The sequence below is a fragment of the Miscanthus floridulus genome, chromosome 19, assembly GCF_019320115.1.
Source record: "Miscanthus floridulus cultivar M001 chromosome 19, ASM1932011v1, whole genome shotgun sequence".
Classification (NCBI taxonomy): domain Eukaryota; kingdom Viridiplantae; phylum Streptophyta; class Magnoliopsida; order Poales; family Poaceae; genus Miscanthus; species Miscanthus floridulus.
This window is the reverse complement of record NC_089598.1, coordinates 74,064,250-74,087,431: the sequence shown is the minus strand read 5'-3', so window position 1 is coordinate 74,087,431 and position 23,182 is coordinate 74,064,250. Positions and strand designations below refer to the sequence as shown.

Here is a 23,182-nt window from a genome sequence, read left to right as displayed (position 1 = left end):
TCCGGTCATCATGGCGAAGAAGGGCATGCTCTCGGTCTTTGACCAAACGCTGATGGAGGTCGAGACACTATTCCCACATCCAGTCGCTGTGACGTGGCAGCGCGTGGGGCTGGCAGGCGAGGAGGAGAAGGACCGGACTCTGCAGTGCGTCAGGTCATGCTTGAACTGACGTGTCCGGTCGAGAAAGCACGGCTCTAGATCCTCTCTGAAAGTGACCAGACTCTACGTTGGTGGAGCATCCGGTTAGTCTTCGGGTGCGTCAGGTCGCTGGCTCAGTGGCGTGGATGCGTGCGCGATAAGACGCGGTGTGGGCACGTCAGGTCATGCGTTGGTGCGTCTGGTCGTCGCTTAGCCATTGATGCGAGTTTGTTTGACCGTTGGAGACCAGCGGTGGAGGTTGAACGAGGGGGACGCGTAGCAGCCTCTGGTGGACCGGATGCTGGCTCAGGTGTGTTCGGTCACCACGCTATCAGCTCCTCCTTGACCCCAACGAATCAATTTCGTTGGGGGCTCTATAGATAGTGGTTAGGCGGCTTGGGCTCACTCTCTTGGCCATTTCTATCGAGAATACACCCTAGTGAGCCTAGCTATTCCTCTCTCACTTATCTAGCTTGATTGATTCATTATTTGGTGAGATTGGAGAGCATCTAAGTGCATTGCTTTGAGTGATTGCATAAAGAGGCACTTGGTGATTATGTTTTGTTGCGGGATTCACTTGTTACTCTTGGTGGTTGCTGCCACCTAGATAGCTTGGTGCAATGAGGATCGTCGAGTGAAGGAAGGTGCTTGTCTCCGGCTACGATCGTAGTGATTGTAAGGGGTTCTTGAGCCTTCCCCGTGGGAGATCATGAAAGGCATCTTTAGTGGATTGCTCGTAGCTTGTGGATCCCCATCTTATGTTGGTTGTGCGGCACTCGGTTACGGGTTAGGCATGTGATGCCTATTAGCACGTGAACCTCCAAGTGGGTGAATCGTTACAATGAGGACGTAGCTTACCGACAGTGAACCTCGAAGGGAAAATCATTGTGACATCTTGTCTCTTGGATATTCATTGTGATTGATTGATTGTCACTTGCCACGGCGGTATAACTCTTACTGCCTCTCCTGCACTTACTTTCGTATACTTGTTTAGTCAAGCTCTTTAGTGTAGCTAGTTTTGTTTGCTTGTTAGTTTGGTTAGTGAGGCTCTTGAGTTGGTCTTTGGGAGCTCACTAACTTAAAGATTCGTGACTTAACCTTTGTGTGATATAGTGATCATAGCAACTATAATTGTGAATAAGTGGCTTGTATTTTTAGTAGGCTAGCGCAAAACTCGCTTCGCCACTTAATCTTCTAACCACTTGACTTGACTGTTGTTGTATAAAATTTTTATAGTCTATTCACCCCCTCTAGCCATTAATGACCTTTCAACATGTCAAAGGGGGTAAAATCGGACTAAGTTGAAAGCTTAAAGAGGTAAATCAGACAAGAAATATTTTTATAAAATATCTAAATTTCATTTAAAAAAATTCAAAAAATTATCCGAATATATTTTTAAATGGAAAAATAATGCAATTAAAAATCTTAAAACCTTGTTTAATCTTAGAAAATTTTGTTTTAACTCAGAAAATTATTAACTAGTTTTATATTTTTTTTTCTAAAATCATGCTCTATCTTATGGTGCCTAGCTTGAAATTTTGTTTGAATCTTTATAAACTTTTTTTGGTGCTTATTTACTAATAGAAGTTCTCATTATTTATTATAATTAGTCAATATTGATTGTTTGGACTACACAGGCGAGTCCACTACCCTGTTGCACATATGCATGCATGCTTTTCATTTAATATGTTTAATTAAGTTTTAGTGTAATGAATTATGAAGCATAATGTGGCAGGAAAATCTAGATGGAAGAGTCAAGACGTTTGTATAGATAGAACCAGAAGAATACCTCCGTGTTGCTGCAGGACTTTCTTATAAATAAATTGTTACATGTATGAGTTAAACAAAATATTCTTATGTCCATTTTTATCAAAATTAGGCAGGACACGCCATCTATATTTTTATATTGATATTAATTGTGTTTAATAGTGGAGATGACATGAATAGCTTGTACTAAAAAGTTAGAAATTAATAGAATGACGTGGCTATTAATGAGATAAGACATGAATAGTTAGTGGGAGATGATACTGATGACTTACATGTGAAGATAGAAATTGTCGTGAGGGTTAACTTTATAAGAGATATAGGACAATCTCGTTTTTAGTTTGGAGCTGCAAAACTTTTGTTTGCTTCGCACCTCGTGTTATAGACTGGCCGTCCAAACCTATTTAAATTGGATAATATCCTATCAAATTTTCATATGTAATTAATCATTTATTACACTAGTATTTATTATAGGTGTTGGACTTTATTTAATTTAGGATTGGATCAAGCTCAATTAATCTAAAAAAATTGTCAGCATATTATTATTGATACCGCACAATAAATTATATGTCCATTACAACACTTAACATATTTATTACTTTTTTTCAGACAAAGCTCCTCCACAAGGGTTGCTCTGACACATACGTACGAGGGAGCGAAGCCAATCAGCACCTTGTCAGGCGGCTGCAATTGGTTTACAAGTCGCTACCGCCTAGTTATCATGGCATTACAGCCAGGCTAATAATATAGCCTGTTTGTTGGCTGGAAGTTTTTTTTTTACAGTTTTTTCTTAGCCTGTCCATACAGCAGTTAGCTCTTTATCATTAATACATAGCACGTTTGTTTCTCTCACATATTTTTTTTTTCTTAACCTTAAGCTAGCTGTCCGTTTCTCTTCTCTCTCCTCTTGTCTTTGTCATTTAGCCATCATACTTTTTAAGCTCTCCACGGGCCACGAATGGCTCGCCATGAGGACGACTTTTTTGGTTTAGGCGGGCTCATCGGTCGTCGCCCGACGTTTATGAGGCGAGGATGTTTGTTAGAACTCGTACCAGTAGAGGAGGTGACACGGCAAAAAGGCTTAATCCTGCCACGTGCACTAGGAGATATGTAGAGGAAACAAAACATGATGGGGCTAGTTGCTAACGGAACACAAGAAAGAAAGGACGCAGATACGGCATGGGCGTGGGGATAACAGACGATGATGACCGGAGGGGACTCGTTAGCGGCCCAGGAGTTGCTGAATCCATCTCTCCACAGCGATCGATCTTGCAGGAACGCCAATTATTGTACTGATCCGGAGACAGCAGGTCACACTGTGTGGCCGTCGATGGAAGTACAGGTAGCCACCGACTAGTAACCGAGCAACCATCCATTATTATACAGGAAAAGGAAAAAGAAAAAGAAAAAGAAAAGAAGTGTACTGTACGTGCGGTGCACAGGAAAGCCCAGGTTGGGTTGTAATAGGCTGCCACCTGCACCACCAACTGCCCAACCGAACGAACGGAGCCATCCCTGTCGCCGCACCAGCACGACACCTCCTCCCTTGGCTTCCACAGGACGCCTCTCATCGGCAAAAGCGGCGGCGAATGGCCCCGCTGTCCATGTCTCACGTTAGGAGATCTGTTCTGGTGATCTCTCCCCGCACCTGCTCCCGTCCCGATCGATCCCCCGTGTTTTTTGGTTTCTTTTATCCCGCCGAGGCCGCCCGCGGTGGTTACACCGATCGAGACGGGATGGAAGCTGCTGCTGGCCGGCACACCCACACCCTCTCGATGGACCTGCCTCGTTTGACCTGCCTGCCGCCGAAGCTGCTGCTGATCCCACCCGGCGGGCACGTTGTCCATGAATGAACTGGTCAAGTAGTACACGGGAGAAGAGAAGAAGAAGAAGAAGAAAATACAAGGGGAATCATTCAACAGCTAGGTACCCCTGCGTACCAAAACAAGGTCGTTGCCGTGTTGCGTGGCCTGACCGCCCTGAGGTTGCTCGCAACGCAAAGGCAAAGCCAGCCAGCCAGCGCCTTCATCCATCCTCCTGCCGTGCTGACAGGAGCTTAGCATCTGCGGCGGGTATGCCATCCCGATCGTCCTGATTGATCGAGCAGCGCGGGGCAGAAATGGAGGGTGCTTCGTCCTCCGCCGCCGGCGGTTCTTCTTCTTCTTCTGCGGCGGCGGTGCAGGGGAGCCGGGGCCGGGAGTCCGGGAGGGTGGGCGCGACCAACATCGGCAGGCTGCGGCCGGGGAAGCAGCAGCATGCCACGAGAGCCGCCGGCGTGGGCATCAGCTTCAGCGTCACGCCCTGGCACCTCAGGGTGTTCGCGGCCATCGTTGGCCTCATGGGCTGCGTCCTGCTCGCCGCCTCCCTCGCCATGTCCGCGCTCCACCAGGTGCAGTTCAGGAACGCCGCCATCTCCAGGAACTTCAAGGGCCTCCAGGTATCGTCTAGACTTCTACTCTGTCTCTGTTTTACAACAAACAAGTCCTTTAACTCCGAGTCTCTAACCGAGGATACTTTGACTCTGGTAATCAAGGAGCTTAAGCAAAACATTGTAAGGAGGGAGCAAGTGGAGCAGATAATGCATGGAAGGCTTCTGCGAATGGCCACTTCAGCTCTCACAAAGGTCGGTCCGTTTGATGATCACACAACCCACTTTCTGCAACTCAACACCTAATAAAAAAACTGTATCTTTACCTTTTATCTACTCAACGCTACAAGTTTCCCTTCCCGGCAGTGCAGAACGGCTCTGAATCTGAAGATTTCGCGCTATGGGAAGAGCCCTACAAGCAAGCGCGCAAGTGGAAGCCCTGTGCTGCTAAGCACAGTTTGGCTGACGAAGGTAACATACTTTGAATAAATTCCTACTACTCCTCAGCAAGATCAGGCATAGTAGCTTCCTACAATTGTTCTGATATCTGAATGTTAAATCGATCCTGTGGATCATCCTGGCTTCATAGTTTTCGTACTGCGAGAACTTCTTGTCTTCTGACACTAGACTTGTCCTCACAGGGCCTGACGAGATCAACAACGGTTTCATACTGGTCAGCGCAAATGGTGGTCTGAACCAGCAGCGTGTCGCTGTAAGGATTGTACTGCTAAAATGCTCACAACCTGAATGCTGCTGCGTCTTGAAATTCGGTAGCTAAATAAATGAGTCTTCATCGTGCAGGTATGTAATGCTGTTGTCGTTGCTGCTCTGCTCAATGCTACACTAGTCCTCCCGCGGTTCCTCTACAGCAGCGTGTGGAAGGACACAAGGTACTGAATGCACTGAACCTTTTTGGCCCCGTTCGCTTTTCTTATGAGCCGTATTATTTCAGCGAACAAACCGTGTTTTTCTCTCACGACAAATCAGCGAACAGTACTTCCAGCAATGGCTTTTCAGCAAAGCAAACAGGACCTTTGTCTCCACTTATTCTTGTACACCCATTGTATTGTATTGTATTGTATTGTATCAATCTCTCTTCTAATTCTTACTCGTAAATGACAAAGAAAATGTTCAGAGTTTTTGCACGTTCTGAAGCAGAGAACTTTTTGTTTCCTTGGCTGCCAAAGTCATCATACTTGTACTTGTACGGATGGCATTACAGAAAGAGGAAGCACACTAACTAAAAGTTTTCTTTTGCCCACCTCACAATAACAGTCCTTGGCATGATGAAAATGTAGGCTGTAGAATTATAAGTTGGCCTGCTTCTGATATCTGATATAATAGCTTTTGTTTGCTGTGCTTGACGTGCCATCTCTTTCAACCAGTCAGTTTGGTAACATCTATCAGGAAGACTACTTCGTGAACTACATGAAGAATGATGTGCGAATCGTGAAAGAACTACCAGCACGACTTCAGTCACTGGACCTCGAAGCAATTGGCAGCCAGGTTGGTGCCTCTGCCCTGTTCAACAACTTCAGGCACCTCACCTCTTTCACGACTCAGCGCAATGTCGGACGCACTTTTGCTCACATTTCACTCTTGCACTTGTCTCAGATCACTGACATGGAAATCTCGAAAGAGGCTGAGCCATCTGAGTTCGTCAAATCGATACTCCCAATTCTTCAGCAAAATGGCGTTGTTCATTTCCTCGGGTTCGGAAACCGGCTAGGCTTCGATTCAGTGCCTGTTCATCTGCAGGTAGCAAGCCATTGACCTATCTAAATTCCATTTCACGTGACCATTTGCACACTCTGTTTCCTGGTCACGACAAACTGGTGGTACACTATTGCAGAGGCTGAGATGCAGATGCAACTTCCACGCTCTCAAGTTCGTCCCCGAGCTCCAGCAAGCAGGCTCCCTGCTGGTCCAGCGGCTGCGCCAGGTGAGCGCGATGCAGACAGAAATGGACAAGCAACTGTTCGGCAACAACATGCTCGACACGGCCTTCGCGGAGAACCACGCCGCCGGCACGCCCAACAGGTACCTCGCCCTGCATATGAGGTTCGAGGAGGACATGGTGGCGTACTCGCTCTGCGACTTCGGCGGCGGCGAGGAGGAGAGGAGGGAGCTGCAGGCGTACAGGGAGACCCACTTCCCGGCACTCGCGCTGCGCCTCCGGAACACGTACGTGCGCCATTGCTGGACTGAACGGTTCTTCATCTCGCCAAGAACCGATCCATGTGGCGCTGCATTGTCTGAAGTACTGACACCGTCGTTGGTTGCGTGCCGCAGCACGGTTTCGCCGGAGGAGCAGCGCAGCCTGGGGAGGTGCCCGCTGACGCCGGAGGAAGCGGGTCTCGTCCTCTCCGCGCTGGGATACGACCGCCGGACGTTCATCTACGTGGCCGGGTCGCAGATATACGGCGGCGCGCCACGGCTGCGGCCCCTGACGCGGCTGTACCCGAATCTGGTCACCAAGGAGGATATCCTCACCGCCGACGAGCTGGCCCCGTTCAAGAATTTCTCTTCACGGGTAAAGAACTACCTACTCCTACGATCAATTCTGTCCTGGCCACCCAGCATCGATCGTGTCGAATCAGTACAGAACTGTTTCATGTGCGTGCTGTTGGTGCCGATCGAGAAGCTAACCTGCCATTGCTGACGAGCATTATATTAATTGCAGCTTGCGGCCTTGGACTTCATCTCGTGCGCCTCGGCGGACGTGTTCGCGGTGACGGACTCCGGCAGCCAGCTGTCGTCGCTGGTGTCCGGGTACCGGATCTACCACGGAAGGGGCCGCGCGCCGACGCTGCACCCGAACCGGAAGCGCTACGCGCAGGTGCTTTCCGAGGAAGGGAGCATCGCGTGGGGCGGGTTCCAGAGGAGGGTGAGGCAGATGGTGGACGAGTACAAGCGGGTGAGCCCGCGGCCGAGGGGCCGGAGCGTCTACCGGCAGCCGAGGACGCCCGGGTGCATGTGCAGGGCCGGCGGCGACGGGAGCGTCGACTTCTGATGCCCACCATTTGCATTGGTTTGTTGAGGATATAATATAAAGCGGCTGCTCTATTCCATTAATTCTTTCCTAGAAGTTTTGTGCATAGATTAACTTTGGTGGGTCCTTTTAGCAGCTCAGGATACGTGGCGGGATAGGTGACAAATTTTTTTGAGTCCTGTAATACCAGCATGGTTGTAAACACAGTTTTATGCCTTTACCGAGTACCGACAGGAGTGGTGTACATATACAGAAGTAACATATATATCATGTCCTGCTTATAATTACATCTATGATGAGCGAGCCATGAGCCACGATCTACAATCGGATGTTTAGTTCATTTTCCGATTTTTCTCCTCACGGGCGGTCGCGACAATCACGACCACCACGAGGCATTTGGTGGGACTTTTCCGATTCACGTGGTAGGTCGCCCAGAAATCCGCCAAACAGGGCCATAGATTGTTGTTCGTTCAATATGGATGAGGTAAATTTCGTAGAACAATTGAAGAAATCTGTGGCAAAAACTTCACATATATACATGTCCTGAGCATCTTGGGCCCAGACTAACCATGGCTTGAAGCCCAACCCACAAGCCCAAATGTGGCAGGCCTAGCAGACTTCTTATATCTGGGCTACATAGAAATAAGCAAGCCTCAAGGCCAGGCTCAAACTTTTGCTTTTATTTATTTAACTATGTTGCAATAGGACATACAACTTGTTTTGTGGTTAGCTAGACCCGTCCACCAAAGATAATGAGTTAACTATCTTTGTTGGATTTAATGGACCTTGACCAAACCTTATTTTTAGTTAAATCAAATAAATTCCAAGGCTCATAATATGCTAGGTGCAATAGAAGATTAGTCCCACATGTAAAACTATTCAGAGATTAACTCAGCTTAAATAGGTGACCGTTGCATGTACATGTTGTGAGTTAAGAAAGATGGAGAGTGAGCCAAACATGTGCATTTCTGGAGTCCCTACACAAACAGGCTCGGGCTCCCTGGTGTAGCTTTTTACCGCGTCCCTAGTGGCGGTAAGGCAGAATAATAAAAGCAAGTGACAATGTAATGTATTCAGAGACAATCACATTTTTTTTATATAATGTGGACTTTCCTTCAACGAAATTGTGGTTCGTCTCAATATAGACATTTGGGACATGTCTGTGTAATCGAGGCACATCCTCTAATTTTCATTCTTTTCGCGAACAAATACTGGTTTCACTAGCTAGTCAGGACGGTATACTTCTGTTGACAGCTAAAAGTGGTCAATGTGTGTAACGAACATCATCACGACATTCCTGGTATCAAGAAGGTCAAGGAAATATATTGTGACGTCACAGCTGGTGGTCGGAAGATAAAAAAAAGGTTTTTGGCCTGCTCTGTTAAAACCGGCCTAGTCGAATTCCCAAACCCGCTCGGTTTTCTTATTGCTGGCCTGACAAGGTGGTCTCGCCTCGCACTACACTACAACCTTAAAACAACGATCGTTTCGAAGTTGCTGAAAGGGGTGTACAGCGATGGACAGTCAGTTGCTAAAGATTATAGTGATGGACCCCTGCAGTTGCTAATGAAGGCGTCACAAGCCCAATACATATATATAGCGACGGATGGTTGGATTCAAATATCAGGCTTTAGCGACCGATCCTCCAACGAAAGAGAAAAATAAAAATAGCTACCGACGTTCGGTTGGAGAAACGACAAATAGTGATCCACCATCTGTTATAATTTTTAGCGATCGACCGTCCATTGATATTTTTGTACTTTTAGCGACCCACCTCCGATGTTATTTTTGGGTTGTGGTGTAGTGTCGATAAAACCGGTTAGGCTGGTTTTTCTATTGTTCCGAGACCGGCTAGAGTCCAACTCAGTTCCGGCTCGTGTTTTGACATGGAAAATTTGCAAAACGCGTTTGAGATACGTTTCCTACTAGGATAAGACCACCGCCTCTATATACATTTAAGGATCATGATTGATTGAGGAATCTAACTTCTACTAGTAAAAAAACACACATCTTCTACTCCTTTTACTCTAACTCTCTCTATATCCTTTGTTGTTCATCACGTTTCTCGATGAGATTTGGCGGTGTTCTAGATGGCCTTACTAACCCTAGAGCAACCTCGCTGTGCCCCTCCCAGATGGGTCTTTTCCGGAAGGTGTTCAGGATTCTACTAGCCAAAGAACAGGTGTCGAATTAGCCTGACCAGCTTGCTGGTCAATATTGCTGATGTACCGCATGCTTGCTGCGATTTAGGTTGTGTGTGGCTTTAGGCGAGCTAGCCCTTGATGGTGTGTGACCCGATTCGGCGTCAACAACTTCTTTGACAAAACCATGCACTAGAAGCTTGGCTATTTCCTATGCTTTATGCTCAGCGAAGTGGCGCAAGCATTGCTTAACTAGTCTGCCATCCTGTCAGACCTTCAACAAGTGCTCAACAACCTCCCTTAGGTCCCTTGCACATCGAAGAGCTTCTATACGAAGATGTTCTTGTTCTCTCCTAGAAAGGGACGAACTCAAGTTATTATTATTTCTCACGGGTTACGTATGCCACAATTCCATAAGCTTATGTTTGGTTCAATGCAATAAGTTTTTCGCCTCACGGGCTCGTGGCCAACATGTCAAACACATTTTCTTGCCAAAGATTTTTGCGACTAAAAGTAATTCCCATATACTACTCTATATTAGTAGTAATAATGTCATCTGGTCTATATAATATTTTCTTTCATCCGTCATGCAATTAACTTGGTGCAAGGAAAATGAACCCTATAGGCCATTAAGATTGATTTTGGTGTTTGATGAACAATATGACCATTTAAACTAATGATGTTTGCTAGTGTATAATGTATAGTTCAAGTGGATGTAAGGTGGAGTTAGACTTAGGTAAAGTGGTGATCTGGATGATGATCAACACCTCAAGCAAGGCATTAGAAGATAAGTTAAAGACTCACAAAGACATGCTAAAAGTTTAAGACATAAGGTAGAAGAAGGCCAGACGAAGACATGTGAAGAAATGCTGCTAATTGCACACTTTTCTATGTGCACCGAATTGGTCTGGTGCCGACCTGAGAGACAGACCGGACTATGCATGAGGACTGTTCCTAGGCAGGCTGCAACAGAGGCACCGGATTGCTCCGGTGCAAAGAGCAAAGTGGCACCAAACCACAAGGTGTTGGCCGGAGGATAAAGACAGTGCTAGAAGACTCACCAAATCGCTCAGTGACACCAGTGGAATGAGCACTAGATCATTCTACCAGAGAGGGTTGAGCTAAGATTAGAGGGCGATATAGCGCACCGGATTGATCTGGGGTCACACCGAATGCAACACTAGATCATTGGACCTTCAATGGTCGGATTCTATCGATCGGCTTGTCAGAGCCCACTAGATTGCTTTGGTGCTACCACCAGACCATTACGATGAGTACGTATTAGAGAGCTACAACTTTTGGCAACAACTAGCTTTGGACTTGGAACCTATATATAGCACCTTGGCCAGCCATTTGAGGGTGTGTAGAGCTCAATGAAGTGGTATGAGTTGAGGCTCATCTCTAGTTGCTCTAGCCACCAAATTGCTTAGTGTTCACTCAGTGATCAGCGTAGATGCTTTGCGAAGTGCTTAGGTTAGTTAGATCACCACTTTAGTGCTTGCTCTAGGTTTAAGTCTACTGTTTAGTGAGGTTTGCATACCTTTTACCACTCGAAGCTTGCGCGCAAATTGTTGCACTGGAGGGGCTTGTAGTCTTACGAAGTCACACCAACTGCGTTTGTGGTGTGGCCGCCACCGTTATACTAAAGGAACAATGCCCATGACGTTTCGGTCGGAGGTTGATAGTGAACATAGTGGAGAGTGCTCAGGGACAGGTGAAGGGTCGAGATGGCGACTAGAGGGGGGGGGTGAATAGTCTTTTCTAAAACTTAATCGCGTCAGCTAACCGATACAAATGTGGAATTATAACTATCGGTCTAGCCAAGACTATACCCCACTATATATGTTCACTAGCACCTTGCAAAGATAACAATTATGCAATAAAGGTGCCGGGCTAGCTAGAGCTCTCCTAAACAATTCTAGAAGCAAGGTTACACAAACCTATGCCACTAGTACTTTAAGCGACAAGGGAGCTCCTACACATGCTAGTAAGCAAAAGCACAAAGCTAACTAAGCTCACTAGCAATGCTCAATAACAAGGCAACCAATGCCTAATTAGAGAGCGCAAATACTTAGCTACACAAACTAAGCAATGTGACTAACAAGGTTACTAAAACCAAATTAGCCACGCAAGGGAGCTACTTCTATGCTACACAAGCAAGAAGGTAATTAGCAAGCTACACAAGCTATCTAATTACAAGAGCAACTACACAAGCTTAATATGTATAAAAGTAATTGCAAGCTTGTGTAACGGGGATGCAAACCAACGGGAAGAACAAAGGTTGACACGATGATTTTTCTCCCGAGGTTCACGTGTTTGCCAACATGCTAGTCCCCGTTGTGTCGACCGCTCACTTGGTGGTTCGGCGGCTAATTAGCATCACCCGCTAGGCCCGCACGTCGGGTGCCGCAAGAACCTACCCCGAAAGTGAGGGTAGCTCAATAACACGCTTTACTAGAGTTGCTCTTCGCGGCTCCCGCGGGGCGAGCACAATGCCCCTCACAAGCACTTCTCCGGAGCGCCACACAAGCTTCTTGCGCGCTTCGACGGAGACCACCACCAAGCCGTCTAGGAGGTGGCAACCTCTAAGAGTAACAAGCACCACCGGCTTGCAACTCGATCACCTAGTGCCACTCGATGCAACCTCATGATGCAATCGCACTAGAATCGCTCACTCACACAATCGAATGATCACTATCAAGTATATGTGTGATGGAGGGCTCCCAAGCACTCACAAGCATGGACACTAAGTCCCTTGAGGTGCTCAGCACAGCCATGGCCGAGGGCCACTTCTATTTATAGCCCCAAGGGCTAAACTAGCCGTTACCCCTTCACTGGGCAATGGTCGGGCCGACCGGACGCTCCGGTCGTGTTGACCGGACGCTGGACCCCAGCGTCCGGTCGCTCGCAGACGACCACGTGTCCCGGTTCTAACGGTCACTTGACCTGACCGGACGCTCCAGCTTCAACTGACCGGATGCTGAACCCCCAGCGTCCGGTCGTTTCCAGTAAGCTCCAGAGCATGACCGAACGCGTCCGGTCGAACGTGATCGGACGCAGCTAGCGTCCGGTCACACTCCAGCTTCTACGTCATCGTACGTCAGCCTGACCGGACGCAGCCTTCCAGCGTCCGGTGCATTCAGATCCAGCGTCCGGTCAGTTGACCGACGCCAGCATCTTTACGACCAACTCGTTTTCACTTCTAACTTCTTCACCCTTGTTCCAATGAGCTAACCACCAAGAATTTGCATCCGGCGCAATAGAAAATAGGCATTCCATTTTCCCCAAACCCATCTCACCCCTGCAAACACCACCTCCTTTGTAAATGTGCCAACACCACGAAGTGTACACCATCATGTGTATGTGTGTTAGCATTTTCACAATCATTTCCCAAAGGATGTTAGCCACTCAACTTGCCATGCCACTCGATCCTAGCGACAGTGCAAAGTTAGATCACTCGAGTGGCACTAGATGACCGATATGCAAACATGTTTGCCCCTCTTGATAGTATGGCCATCTATCCTAAACCCGGTCATAAACTTCTCTACACACCTATGACTGGTGAAATGAAATGCCCTAGGTTATACCTTTGCCTTGCGCATTCCATTCCATCTCCTTCAATGTCGATGCAACACATGCACCAACACGATCAACAATGATATGATCCACTTCATATCATCACATGATCATATTGGTTCATCGATCTTGACTCTACTTGCTCTTCACCATTGCCATCGTCCATCGGCGCCAAGTCTTGCTCAAGCTTCACCGCCACGCGGTCCATCACTCCAAAGCCTTTGACTTGCCCTTCACGCTTGCAACCGGTCCATCAAGCCAAGTCTTTTCTTGATCTTCTTCACCTTGATCACATGACTCAATGTCATGTCTCATGTGTAATAAGCTCCTTCATCATCACATGTGTGAGCTTTGCAACATCTCCAAGACATTTTCACCTTCATGGCATATGTTGCTCACACACATGTACCTGTGGACTAATCACCTGTGTATCTCACATAAACACAATTAGTCCACCTAGGTTGTCACTCAATTACCAAAATCAAACAAGGACCTTTCAACAGGCCATACCGGAGATCCACTTACGCGTGGGAAAAGCGCAGGTGCTATCCATAGAGTTATCCGATCGGGAGCTTGGCCATTGCGAGGGCATCCTTGCCAGGGGTTCAAACGAGGACTAAGGAAAGCGAGGAGCTTCTCAATACCTCAGAAAATATATCGGAATCATCGACTGGAGTCTATATTATCTCTACTACCCTTAAGCTTTCGCATTTATATTATGTACTTAGGTTGTGTGCTTACCTTCCTAGCTCAGTTTCATAGATTGCATAACTCTTTTACGATAGAGATAGCAACATACATAATAAAATCTTAATTGCACATCTAGATAGATTGTTTTATTGCATAGATTTTGATTAGATGTAAATTAGAAAGTATAATTTTAAAAGTAGATTTTAAGTTATTGTTGACAGACACTAGCACCTGTTTTGACCATCAACATTTCACCCAAAAGCATGGTAAAGTGAGGTAAATCATCATCACATGTGAAGAATTATGTTTATAATTCACCTAGTTCCACTTGTGCTTGTAAAATTATTTATATGCATGAAATATAGCAAAGTTTGGCCAAAATGGTGACAAATATAGACATATGGAGCAAGTGGACGTGGCAGGAGGCCTTGGGCCCACCGCTCGGCCCCACATGGGCGCCGCCCGACCACCCAAGTCGCCATGCCACGTCAGTGATCCGTGGGAGCTCCTCCTCAGCCAATGAGAAGCCTCCATTCAAGTCGGTTTGATCAACGGACGAGATTTGATGCCGGTGGATTCATGGGCTCATTGCCATAGACTTGGAAGCTCTCCACCGACTTACCAACCGACTTCCCGTCCGAATTTCGACATGTGTTGTCCAAGTAACCGCCAATGGGAGCCAACTATCGCCGTTGGATCAAGAGGCGGTGAAACCAAGGGCCGGCCGGCGTCCCCCTAGGGCCGCCCAGCACCCTAGGTCCTCCACCGACCTTGCCACTACCTAAAAATACCCCTCCCTCACTCTACACTATAAATAGTGGGTGTGGGAGATCGGTGGAGAAGTGCCCCATTCATATTCCAAGCTCTCCAAGCTTCTCTTAACTTTCTAGCTTAGCATTAGCTATAAAGTAGTAGTCTAGTAGTGCAGTAGAGCAAGAGCGGAGCTTCTCGGAGTCCGGAAGAGTCTTCTAGGTCTGGTATAGCTCCTTTGTAATTCTTTCATTTCTGCATTACATTATTTAGTATTTATTTTAGTACTTTATTCTAGTATTGGTTGCTTTACTTTAAGTACTTAGTCATTAGTGTTCATCATTAGTGAGCTTAGGTGTTTATTGTTTTGCATTAGTAGCATATGTTATCTTTCATTAGTACCGGTTCCACCGTCTGGTTAGGTTGCTTTGATCTCATTTCATCGGAGCTCGGATCGAAGTAGTAAGTTTATAGATTAAGCGTGGTGCTTAGACTATAGATTACCTATGGATATGGCTAGGCCTCCGAATAGATTGTGGTAGGTGGCAAGTGGTGACAGCCTTGTCCATCCTCTGTATTCCACTACGATAGGTCTAGTTATTAAATCGTAGGGCTCGTGGCAGATCTTGTCTATTTAACTCTCCTAGTTGGTAGGCGGGCTGTGTCCCGAAGCACTATCGCAATTCTCCTAGTTACTTGTTTACCCTTAGTACTTGAAAGATATATCGCTCGCTCTCCCACCTAGCTATCTCTGGTTAGCTTGTATTTAGTAGTTAGTTTAGATAGTTCACACTCATCCTTCACTATCGTTCACCTACCTAGGATCAACTCAAGCCTTCCTCTAGCAAATCCTAGTCCACTTATAAATTCTAGCCTTCTGCCTTCCTGTGGAATAAATTATAAATTCGATACTCGGTACTCACCGACCAAAGTGCTACGCAATAGTTCTGTGTGCTTGTGGAATCCTCCAATGGTCATTAAGAAATATCAACAGTTACCTAATTCACCCCTCTTAGAGGATGGAAAGAAATAGCCAGTGCCATAATAAAAGAGGCGAAGAAGAGCAATTAGGGGCCTGCCAAAGATTTTATTAGACTAAAAGTTACCATGTTTGGTGAAGCGTGAATACCGAATAATAACCCCCCTTAATCAATGGAACGACACTGTTTTAGGTGCTAGTAACTCGCAAACACCTTAAAAAGCCTCTATAGAATTGTTGGTTCGAAATGAGTGCATGTGGAATAAGCTCGAGAGGAAAACAGCGAAGGCTAAAATTGGCTTGCCTCAACATAGGAAGCAGATGAACTCCTGTTCCCCGCCATATATAAGTTCTCCGTCCCAACCTCTAGGAGGCACCAGCTGCAGATTGATCAAAAGAAGCTGCAAGGACAGGCGTAGCTAGCGAAAATGGCTTTGGGCAGCAATGCTATGAGGGTGATCTTTCTCCTCGCGATGGTGGTCTGTGCCGCGCATGCGGGGAAGCCAGCCCCAAAGGAGAAGGAGAAGGGGAAGGACGACAAGTCAGGCGGTGCCCCCGCCGAGGCGCCCTCAGGCTCCGCGGGGGGCAGCGGGTCCTCAGACATATCCAAGCTGGGAGCCAAGGGCGACGGCAAGACAGACAGCACCAAAGCGCTGAATGATGCGTGGGCGGCGGCGTGCGGCAAGGAAGGGGCGCAGACGCTCATGATCCCCAAGGGCGACTACCTGGCAGGGCCCCTCAACTTCAGCGGGCCGTGCAAGGGCTCCGTCACCATCCAGCTCGACGGCAACCTTCTCGGCACCACGGACCTGAGCCAGTACAAGGGCAACTGGATCGAGATCGAGCACGTCGACAACCTCGTCATCACCGGCAAAGGCACCCTCGACGGCCAGGGCAAACAAGTGTGGGACAACAACAAATGTGCCCAGAAATACGACTGCAAGATCCTGCCCAACGTGAGTACTAGCTCTAATGACCATCGTTGCTTGTGCTTGTCCACCCGGCCGGCCAATATATATTCTTCTTAATTATACTACTAATTAACACGACGTACAACTCCTAAACGGTGCATGGCACGTTAATTGCAGTCGTTGGTGCTGGACTACGTGAACAACGGCACCGTCTCCGGGATCACCCTGCTGAACGCCAAGTTCTTCCACATGAACATATTCCAGTGCAAAGACATGACGATCAAGGACGTGACCGTCACCGCGCCCGGGGACAGCCCCAACACCGACGGCATCCACATTGGTGACTCCTCCAAGGTCACCATCACCGGCACCACCATCGGCGTGGGTGACGACTGCATCTCCATCGGCCCTGGCAGCACCGGGATCAACATCACCGGCGTCACCTGCGGCCCCGGCCACGGCATCAGCGTCGGCAGCCTGGGCAGGTACAAGGACGAGAAGGACGTGACGGACATCAACGTCAAGGACTGCACGCTCAAGAAGACCAGCAACGGCGTGCGTATCAAGTCCTACGAGGACGCCGCGTGCGTGGTCACCGCCTCTAAGCTCCACTACGAGAACATAGCGATGGAGGACGTGGCCAACCCCATCATCATCGACATGAAGTACTGCCCCAACAAGATCTGCTCCGCCAAGGGCGACTCCAAGGTCACCATCAAGGACGTCACCTTCAAGAACATCACCGGCACCTCATCCACCCCGGAGGCCGTCAGTCTGCTCTGCTCCGACAAGATTCCCTGCAGCGGCGTCACCATGGATAACATCAAGGTCGAGTACAAGGGCACCAATAACAAGACTATGGCGGTCTGCAACAACGCCAAGGGCAGTTCCACCGGTTGCCTCAAGGAACTGGCCTGCCTCTGATCCATTCACAATGCACTCGCACATCATCCATGTCTTCTTCTCGCTCCAACAACCATCATCTTCAGCAGCTATCTTTCATTTTGGTCTTCTATCCGCACAAACACAAGTGTTGATCGGTGCATGAGATCATCGTTCAATACATTTAGGGGTCACTAGTATTACCCATGTAATGTAATCCTCCGATATCGTGGCATCTTCCGTGGACTAGCCCATTTCCGCCCTTCACGCAGGCATTACGGGTTGGCGCCGATGCCCATGAGGAGGCCGGCTGAAAACTTTGTGTTCTTTTCAAGTTTCCTACGGATTTTGTCAGGCTTCCACGCATGCATGGTCAAGAGATGTGTCAAGAGCATCTCCAAGAGTCTTTCTAAGATTTACTCTCTAACAAATCATCATTTGAAAAATTATTTTAGTACAATCGTTTTCTATATCTTTGTACACTACAACAATTATTCTATATCTTATGCGCACTCTAGAGAGCCATGCATTATCGTCTCCATCTTTATCTGGTGAGAAATCCGAAATAAATAACGTTTATATTTGGAGATCCATTCAACCTAAGCCATGGTGCAACGTGCATAAGCTTGGGTTCTGCTAGCCAGACCCGGTTTTGCAGCTCCAAATTAAATGACTAAACCAAGGAACATAAAAAGATGGGTGACCAAGAAAGAAACTTTCACTCTTTGATATTAAGAATATATATAGATATATTAAAACCCTGACTAAACAAAATATTCATGTTATACAATCACGTAGATCAAGTTACAGCATTAAGTAGCATGCATGAACGATTAATGTTTATGCTATATAGTTAAGTTATTATGAAAAATATTCTCTTTACAATTGATACTTACAAACTATATAAAATTAATATCCATAACATTATATATTTAAATTGCTACCCTAGATAGATTCACTACTAAAAAAAAGTTTTTGCGAGGCACGGCTCAAACATTAACCGAAACGGTCACAAAATCCAACCGCCTCGTAAAATGCCTGGGGATTTTCGGAGACAGATGTTTTCATTCACCAAGACGGTCACAACTAACCGTCATGAAAAATAGATTTATGGAGGCTATCGAAAAATAATTAGCTCCTAAAATCGATTTATGGCCTCCGAAAATGGAGGGGACCTCTTAAAAGGCCCGCCTAGAAAAATATACTTGAGGCCCAGCCAAAGCCCACATCAGGCTTCTTTCGGGCTTATATAAATACAAGAGTTAGGGTTTTCTGTATCCATTCTATCTCTCTCAGCCTCCTCCACGGCAGCGACTCCCTCACCTCTCCCCCACGGTGCCCCTTTGTTTCTCTCCCTCACCTCTCCTTCTCCCGAGCAATGGCTCCCTTCGGATCCCGAGTAGCGGCAGCACGCGCCTCTTCCTCTCCCTCTCCTCCACGACAGCGACTCTCGAGCAGCGGCGGCGGCTACGGCAGATCTCGAGCAACGGCGGCGAGCGCCCCTTCCTCTCCCTCTCCCCCACGGCAATGGCTCCCGAGCAGCGGCGATAGTGGCTGGGGCGGATCCCGAGCAGTGGCGGCGAGCGCCCCTTCCTCTCCCTCTCCCCCACGGCAATGGCTCCCGAGCAGCGGCGATAGTGGCTGAGGCGGATCCCGAGCAGTGGCGGCGGCGGGGGCGCGGATACGGCCACCGACGATGGCAGTGACACAGATCCAGCAAACGATGGCGACGGGGGCGCAGATCTAGAGACCACCGAGCAGATCCGGCCAATGACGGCTACAGGGGCGCGAATCCGGCCACCATCGAGCGGATCCGTCCACCTGCGGTAGCAGGCGCGCGGATCCAGCCACCGGTGGCAGCAGTGGTGTTCCCAGAGGCAAGCCCATCGGTGGCCTCAGCTGGCTCATCGATGGGCTTCTCTTTTTTTTTCTTAATTCATTTTCCCGGGCAGGCATTTGGCCACCTTGGTGAATGCGAATTAACGCGTTCCTTTTCTTCGAGGCGGAAAACCTGTTTTGACCGCCTCGATTAAATTTTTTGTAGTAGTGATTTATACATTATATAGTATAAATGTAATCATTCTTTTTTTTATATATAATATAAGAAGATAATACTACTCAACAAATGCTGATTATTGTGGGGCCGTGGCTTACTCAGTTAATACGATTACTAATCATTGTCTAGACTCTAGGCTTATGATCCAGGTAGTGAAGCCGGATTATTATTGGCTCCGGCATAAGCTGGATTATTATTGGCTCCGGCATATCTGATAGAAATTGTGTGGATCCTTGTGGGCTTGGGCTGGTTAACTTTTGTTCCAACGGACTTGACAGGCTAGATATGGTTAACTAGGTAGGTTGGCGCGCTTCGCTGCGCCCGTAGTGATAACACATAATCATCTGCATGTTTGCTCTTTATAGAAACGACATTGAATTCACTAGCATGAAATAGATTGCAAGCGTTCACACGGATCTATTAGCTTACATATGTACAATAGAGTGAATCGCTAGTCTAGTCACTCAAATATACATTTGAGACATTGCCACATAAGTGTACAGGCTTGTACAGGAAGAGAGCATAACTGTAAACATCACGAGAAGTGAGGTTTTACGTGGATGCCATGTATGATCATTTCACTTTGATATAGGATATTTCCATATATGTATACAAAAGTACTAATCTGACATTGGGTGGATTAAAGGAAAACACCAGCCGAATGTCACCTTGTCTCCTAATTAGTGCAGTCAAAATTGATCCATGACTATTGGGTGACCTTTGTGCTTTCTTAGTGTTCTCCCCATGTAATCTTCGTTTTCCAGCTGCATACTAAGCTAAACTTCAGAACTACGAAACATTTCTTGGACAACCAAAGTTTGGGATGAGTTTCTTAAATTTGTTAGCAATAATTTCAACAACATCATTAGGTAGAAAGCAAAAACTATCTTATATTGCACACATAAACTTCAGGTATTAAAGTTTGGCATCATTCCCTAACATGATTTATGGAAGAAGACACATACGGGCAAAATCTGATTTCAATGAACTGAAGTCAAGCTAAATCAATTAGTAGATTGGCTATGTTTGTCAAAATCCTCAAGGCTTTTCCTTCAAGTAACCAAACGAAGATGACGACAATTCTTAGCATTATTTTTTTTGGAAACGAAAGGAGCACGTGCTTTGTAAGACAATAACATGAATAATACTCGCTCATCTCGTGGAAAGGCATATCATTTGTTGTTCTACCTGAGAGTAGGAGACCATATATGGGGATATCTGGTACGTGAACTGCATGCAGTGAGATGTAAAATAAGAACAGGACAATTTTGAACAAAACATTAAGATGTAAAACAATGAAAAGATGTTTGAGCAGCCTCCCTTTTACACAAGAATCTAAGCACAAGGAGCAAGTACATGGTATGGATTACTGATATATTTACTTCCGAGTTCTACGATCCATTCTCAACTTGTTGGTTTCAGAAAATGTGACAGAAAAATTAGCACCACAAATAGACAACAAAAAACAGAGTCTCTATTATTGGAGTACCTGTAACATGTGAACTGCAATCTTCTACAGACAGAGGGAACTTGCCAAAAAGATGGTCAGAGGGGAAACAACGATATATGAGCTAGAGCACAGAGCAGGTGAAAGCAGCACTGAGTAGAATCGCAAGACATCAGTTTCAACCTCTCTTGGAATAAAGCCCCAAATTTCCACTATTCTCAGTGGACAATGGACTCATAGTAAAAACATAAAATGGAATAAAACAGATAAAGTAACACCATGCTAACTATTTTACCTTATTCTCTTAAAATACAATATTGTATACTGTACATACAGTGGAGTAATTCAGGAATGGCATGTGCTCACTGTTCTTTTAAATAAGATTAAAATGCACTAAAAATACTTAGCTCAAACACCAGACAACCAAGAACATTAACCATAATATATTTACTCAAAATTAAAATGCACATATGGTACTAACCTAGAGACTACATGGTAACAATATACAACTTTTAAAGTTGCAATGCCATGGTGAACCTTAACACATGATGGCACTGTAAGCAAGAACCTAGGAAGCATCAAATAAATTCCATTTGGCTAACAATGAGAGAGAAACCCTATCGGCATAGGTTTCTTTATGTCTATAGAGTAAAGATTGTACATGCATGTAAGCTATAGGAGTAGTAGCTCTAGGAAACCATGATTCAAATAATAGATGATGAAAGATGTCCAAAGCTACAAATTTTGTGATCCTAAAACATATTTAAGGAGGGAAGGGTTCCAAAACGGCATACCATGAGAAGTGCAAGGACGCAACACAAGGAAGACCATGCTATCCTGAAAAAGGATTTAATTGTATCTATACTAAGATACAAATGTGTGAATGAAACCTGCAGATGTTCCTGGCCACCCAATTTAATCAGCACAATCAACAGTGGCCATTTCTTTTCCAACCAGAAGCATATGTTGACAAAGAAATGAGAGCAGGAGGGTAGAAACTATGATTCAATAACAGAAGTGCAGAACACTAAGAAAATAAACCCAATCACCACTCATGATCAAATGGAGGTAAAATACATTACATATAGGTGGTCAGGAAACATTAAGACAATTCAATAAGGTCATGTTCATAGTGATTCCAGACTATGATGACAACAAAGCTGAAACACAGTCAAAATTATTCATATTAGCCACATTCTTGAACCAGAATTATCATGATGACTAACACAGGGCATCTAAAAGATTTTTCAGGCATACAAATATTGGAACAAAGCATTAAAATGATGGGTTAATTGGAATGGTGCCATTACAACTTTCGTGTTTCTGAGAAACGCCATTATAATTCATCTATTTTGAAATATACCATTATAATTATATCATTCCTTAAAATACACCATGCTATACATATGATGCAGCCCTGGACCCAGCTGCAGGGGGACAACTGCATACAGTATTTTTGTATAGACCGTGATGCCCTTTCCTCTTCCTTCTCCCTCCCTCTCGTGCTTGCATGCTCCAGTGGCGTCCATGCCTCCACGGAGCTCCCACATGCCAACCACCACCCTCATCTCCACCCCCGTGATCCCATGCATCTAGGAGCTCGCCTAGGGAGGAGCTTGGCGAAGGGACCAGATGGGGGAGGAGCTGGTCAAGGAGGACTCGTCCATCGCCGCCATGGAAGGTCGTGTGTCGCGGAAGGGGAGCAGCTCGCCCAGGGACAGTGAGTGTCGCACGCCCCACTCTCGTGCCGCACCACGGCCTCATGCGTGACGCTCGCATTGCGGCCACGCGACCGTGCCGCCCATGCCTGCGCTCGCCGTCGCGCGCGTCGAGCCACCTGGGCAGGCGGGCAGCACGCCTGCGCTTGCCACTTGCTGGTGACTGAGCTTGCCATCGCGTGCTTCGAGCCCCCCAGTAGCATTCCTGAGCTCGTCGCTCACTGGTGACCAAGTTTGCCGGTGACGGAGCTCGCCGTCGCGTGCCGAGCCATCCAGGCAGCATGCGTGCGCTCGTCGCTCTCCGATGACCGAGCTCGCTGTTGCGCTCCGAGCCCCCTCCGCCCCCTTCAAGCAGCACACTTACGCTCGTCACTCGTCTCTCGTCTCTCGCCGACGACCGCTGCGTGGGAGTTGCCCGGGTGTGTGGTCCGACTCAAAGCCCACGGAGTCACTGGCAGTAGCAGCCGTCCTCTCTTCCCCAAGTGCGGTGAGGAGAACCGGCGAGCATAGAGGCCACGGAGAAAGGCCAGAGGAGGAAGAAAGGTTATTTTGGGTCCATACAAAACTGTGTCACCCTGCAGCTGGGCCCAAGACTGCGTTATACGTAGAACATGGCATATTTGGTGGAGCAACAAAATTATAATGATATATTTCATATTAGGTGAATTGTAATGGCGTTTCTCAAACCCACGAAAGTTGTAATGGCATCGTTCCAATTAACCCTAAAATGAATCGATGTGGAAAACCTAAATGCCATCTATCATGCACAT

The 23,182-nt window shown here is 46.8% G+C and overlaps 2 protein-coding genes across 3 annotated transcripts; both read left to right on the top strand.

Moving 5' to 3' along the window:
• The first annotated feature begins 3,553 nt into the window (after positions 1 to 3,553).
• LOC136526716 (O-fucosyltransferase 8-like) lies at positions 3,554 to 7,555 on the top strand. 2 transcript variants are annotated; one of them, XM_066519306.1, is made up of 10 exons: positions 3,554 to 4,339; positions 4,436 to 4,525; positions 4,621 to 4,741; positions 4,912 to 4,982; positions 5,072 to 5,160; positions 5,656 to 5,776; positions 5,885 to 6,028; positions 6,123 to 6,454; positions 6,563 to 6,803; positions 6,954 to 7,555. In XM_066519306.1, the coding sequence occupies exons 1-10, from the start codon at positions 4,022 to 4,024 to the stop codon at positions 7,281 to 7,283; spliced, it is 1,857 nt and encodes a 618-aa protein (XP_066375403.1). In that variant the 5' UTR covers positions 3,554 to 4,021; the 3' UTR covers positions 7,284 to 7,555. The 2 variants fall into 2 exon arrangements, with proteins under 2 accessions (XP_066375403.1, XP_066375404.1); XM_066519307.1 differs by having other exon boundaries at positions 3,557 to 4,339; positions 4,642 to 4,741.
• Positions 7,556 to 15,766: 8,211 nt separating this feature from the next.
• LOC136528625 (exopolygalacturonase-like) lies at positions 15,767 to 17,551 on the top strand. Its single transcript, XM_066521582.1, has 2 exons — positions 15,767 to 16,354; positions 16,487 to 17,551. Exons 1-2 carry the CDS (start codon positions 15,827 to 15,829, stop codon positions 17,231 to 17,233), a joined length of 1,275 nt encoding a protein of 424 aa, XP_066377679.1. The 5' UTR covers positions 15,767 to 15,826; the 3' UTR covers positions 17,234 to 17,551.
• Positions 17,552 to 23,182: the final 5,631 nt, after the last annotated feature.

Coding starts and splice junctions, on each gene's coding strand:
- LOC136526716 (XM_066519306.1), top strand. CDS start 4,022: ATGGAGGGTGCTTCGTCCTCCGCCGCCGGCGGTTCTTCTTCTTCTTCT. Junction 5,161..5,655: donor AGCGTGTGGAAGGACACAAG/GTACTGAATGCA, acceptor TCTTTCAACCAG/TCAGTTTGGTAACATCTATC. Junction 6,029..6,122: donor CAGTGCCTGTTCATCTGCAG/GTAGCAAGCCAT, acceptor ACACTATTGCAG/AGGCTGAGATGCAGATGCAA.
- LOC136528625 (XM_066521582.1), top strand. CDS start 15,827: ATGGCTTTGGGCAGCAATGCTATGAGGGTGATCTTTCTCCTCGCGATG. Junction 16,355..16,486: donor ACTGCAAGATCCTGCCCAAC/GTGAGTACTAGC, acceptor CGTTAATTGCAG/TCGTTGGTGCTGGACTACGT.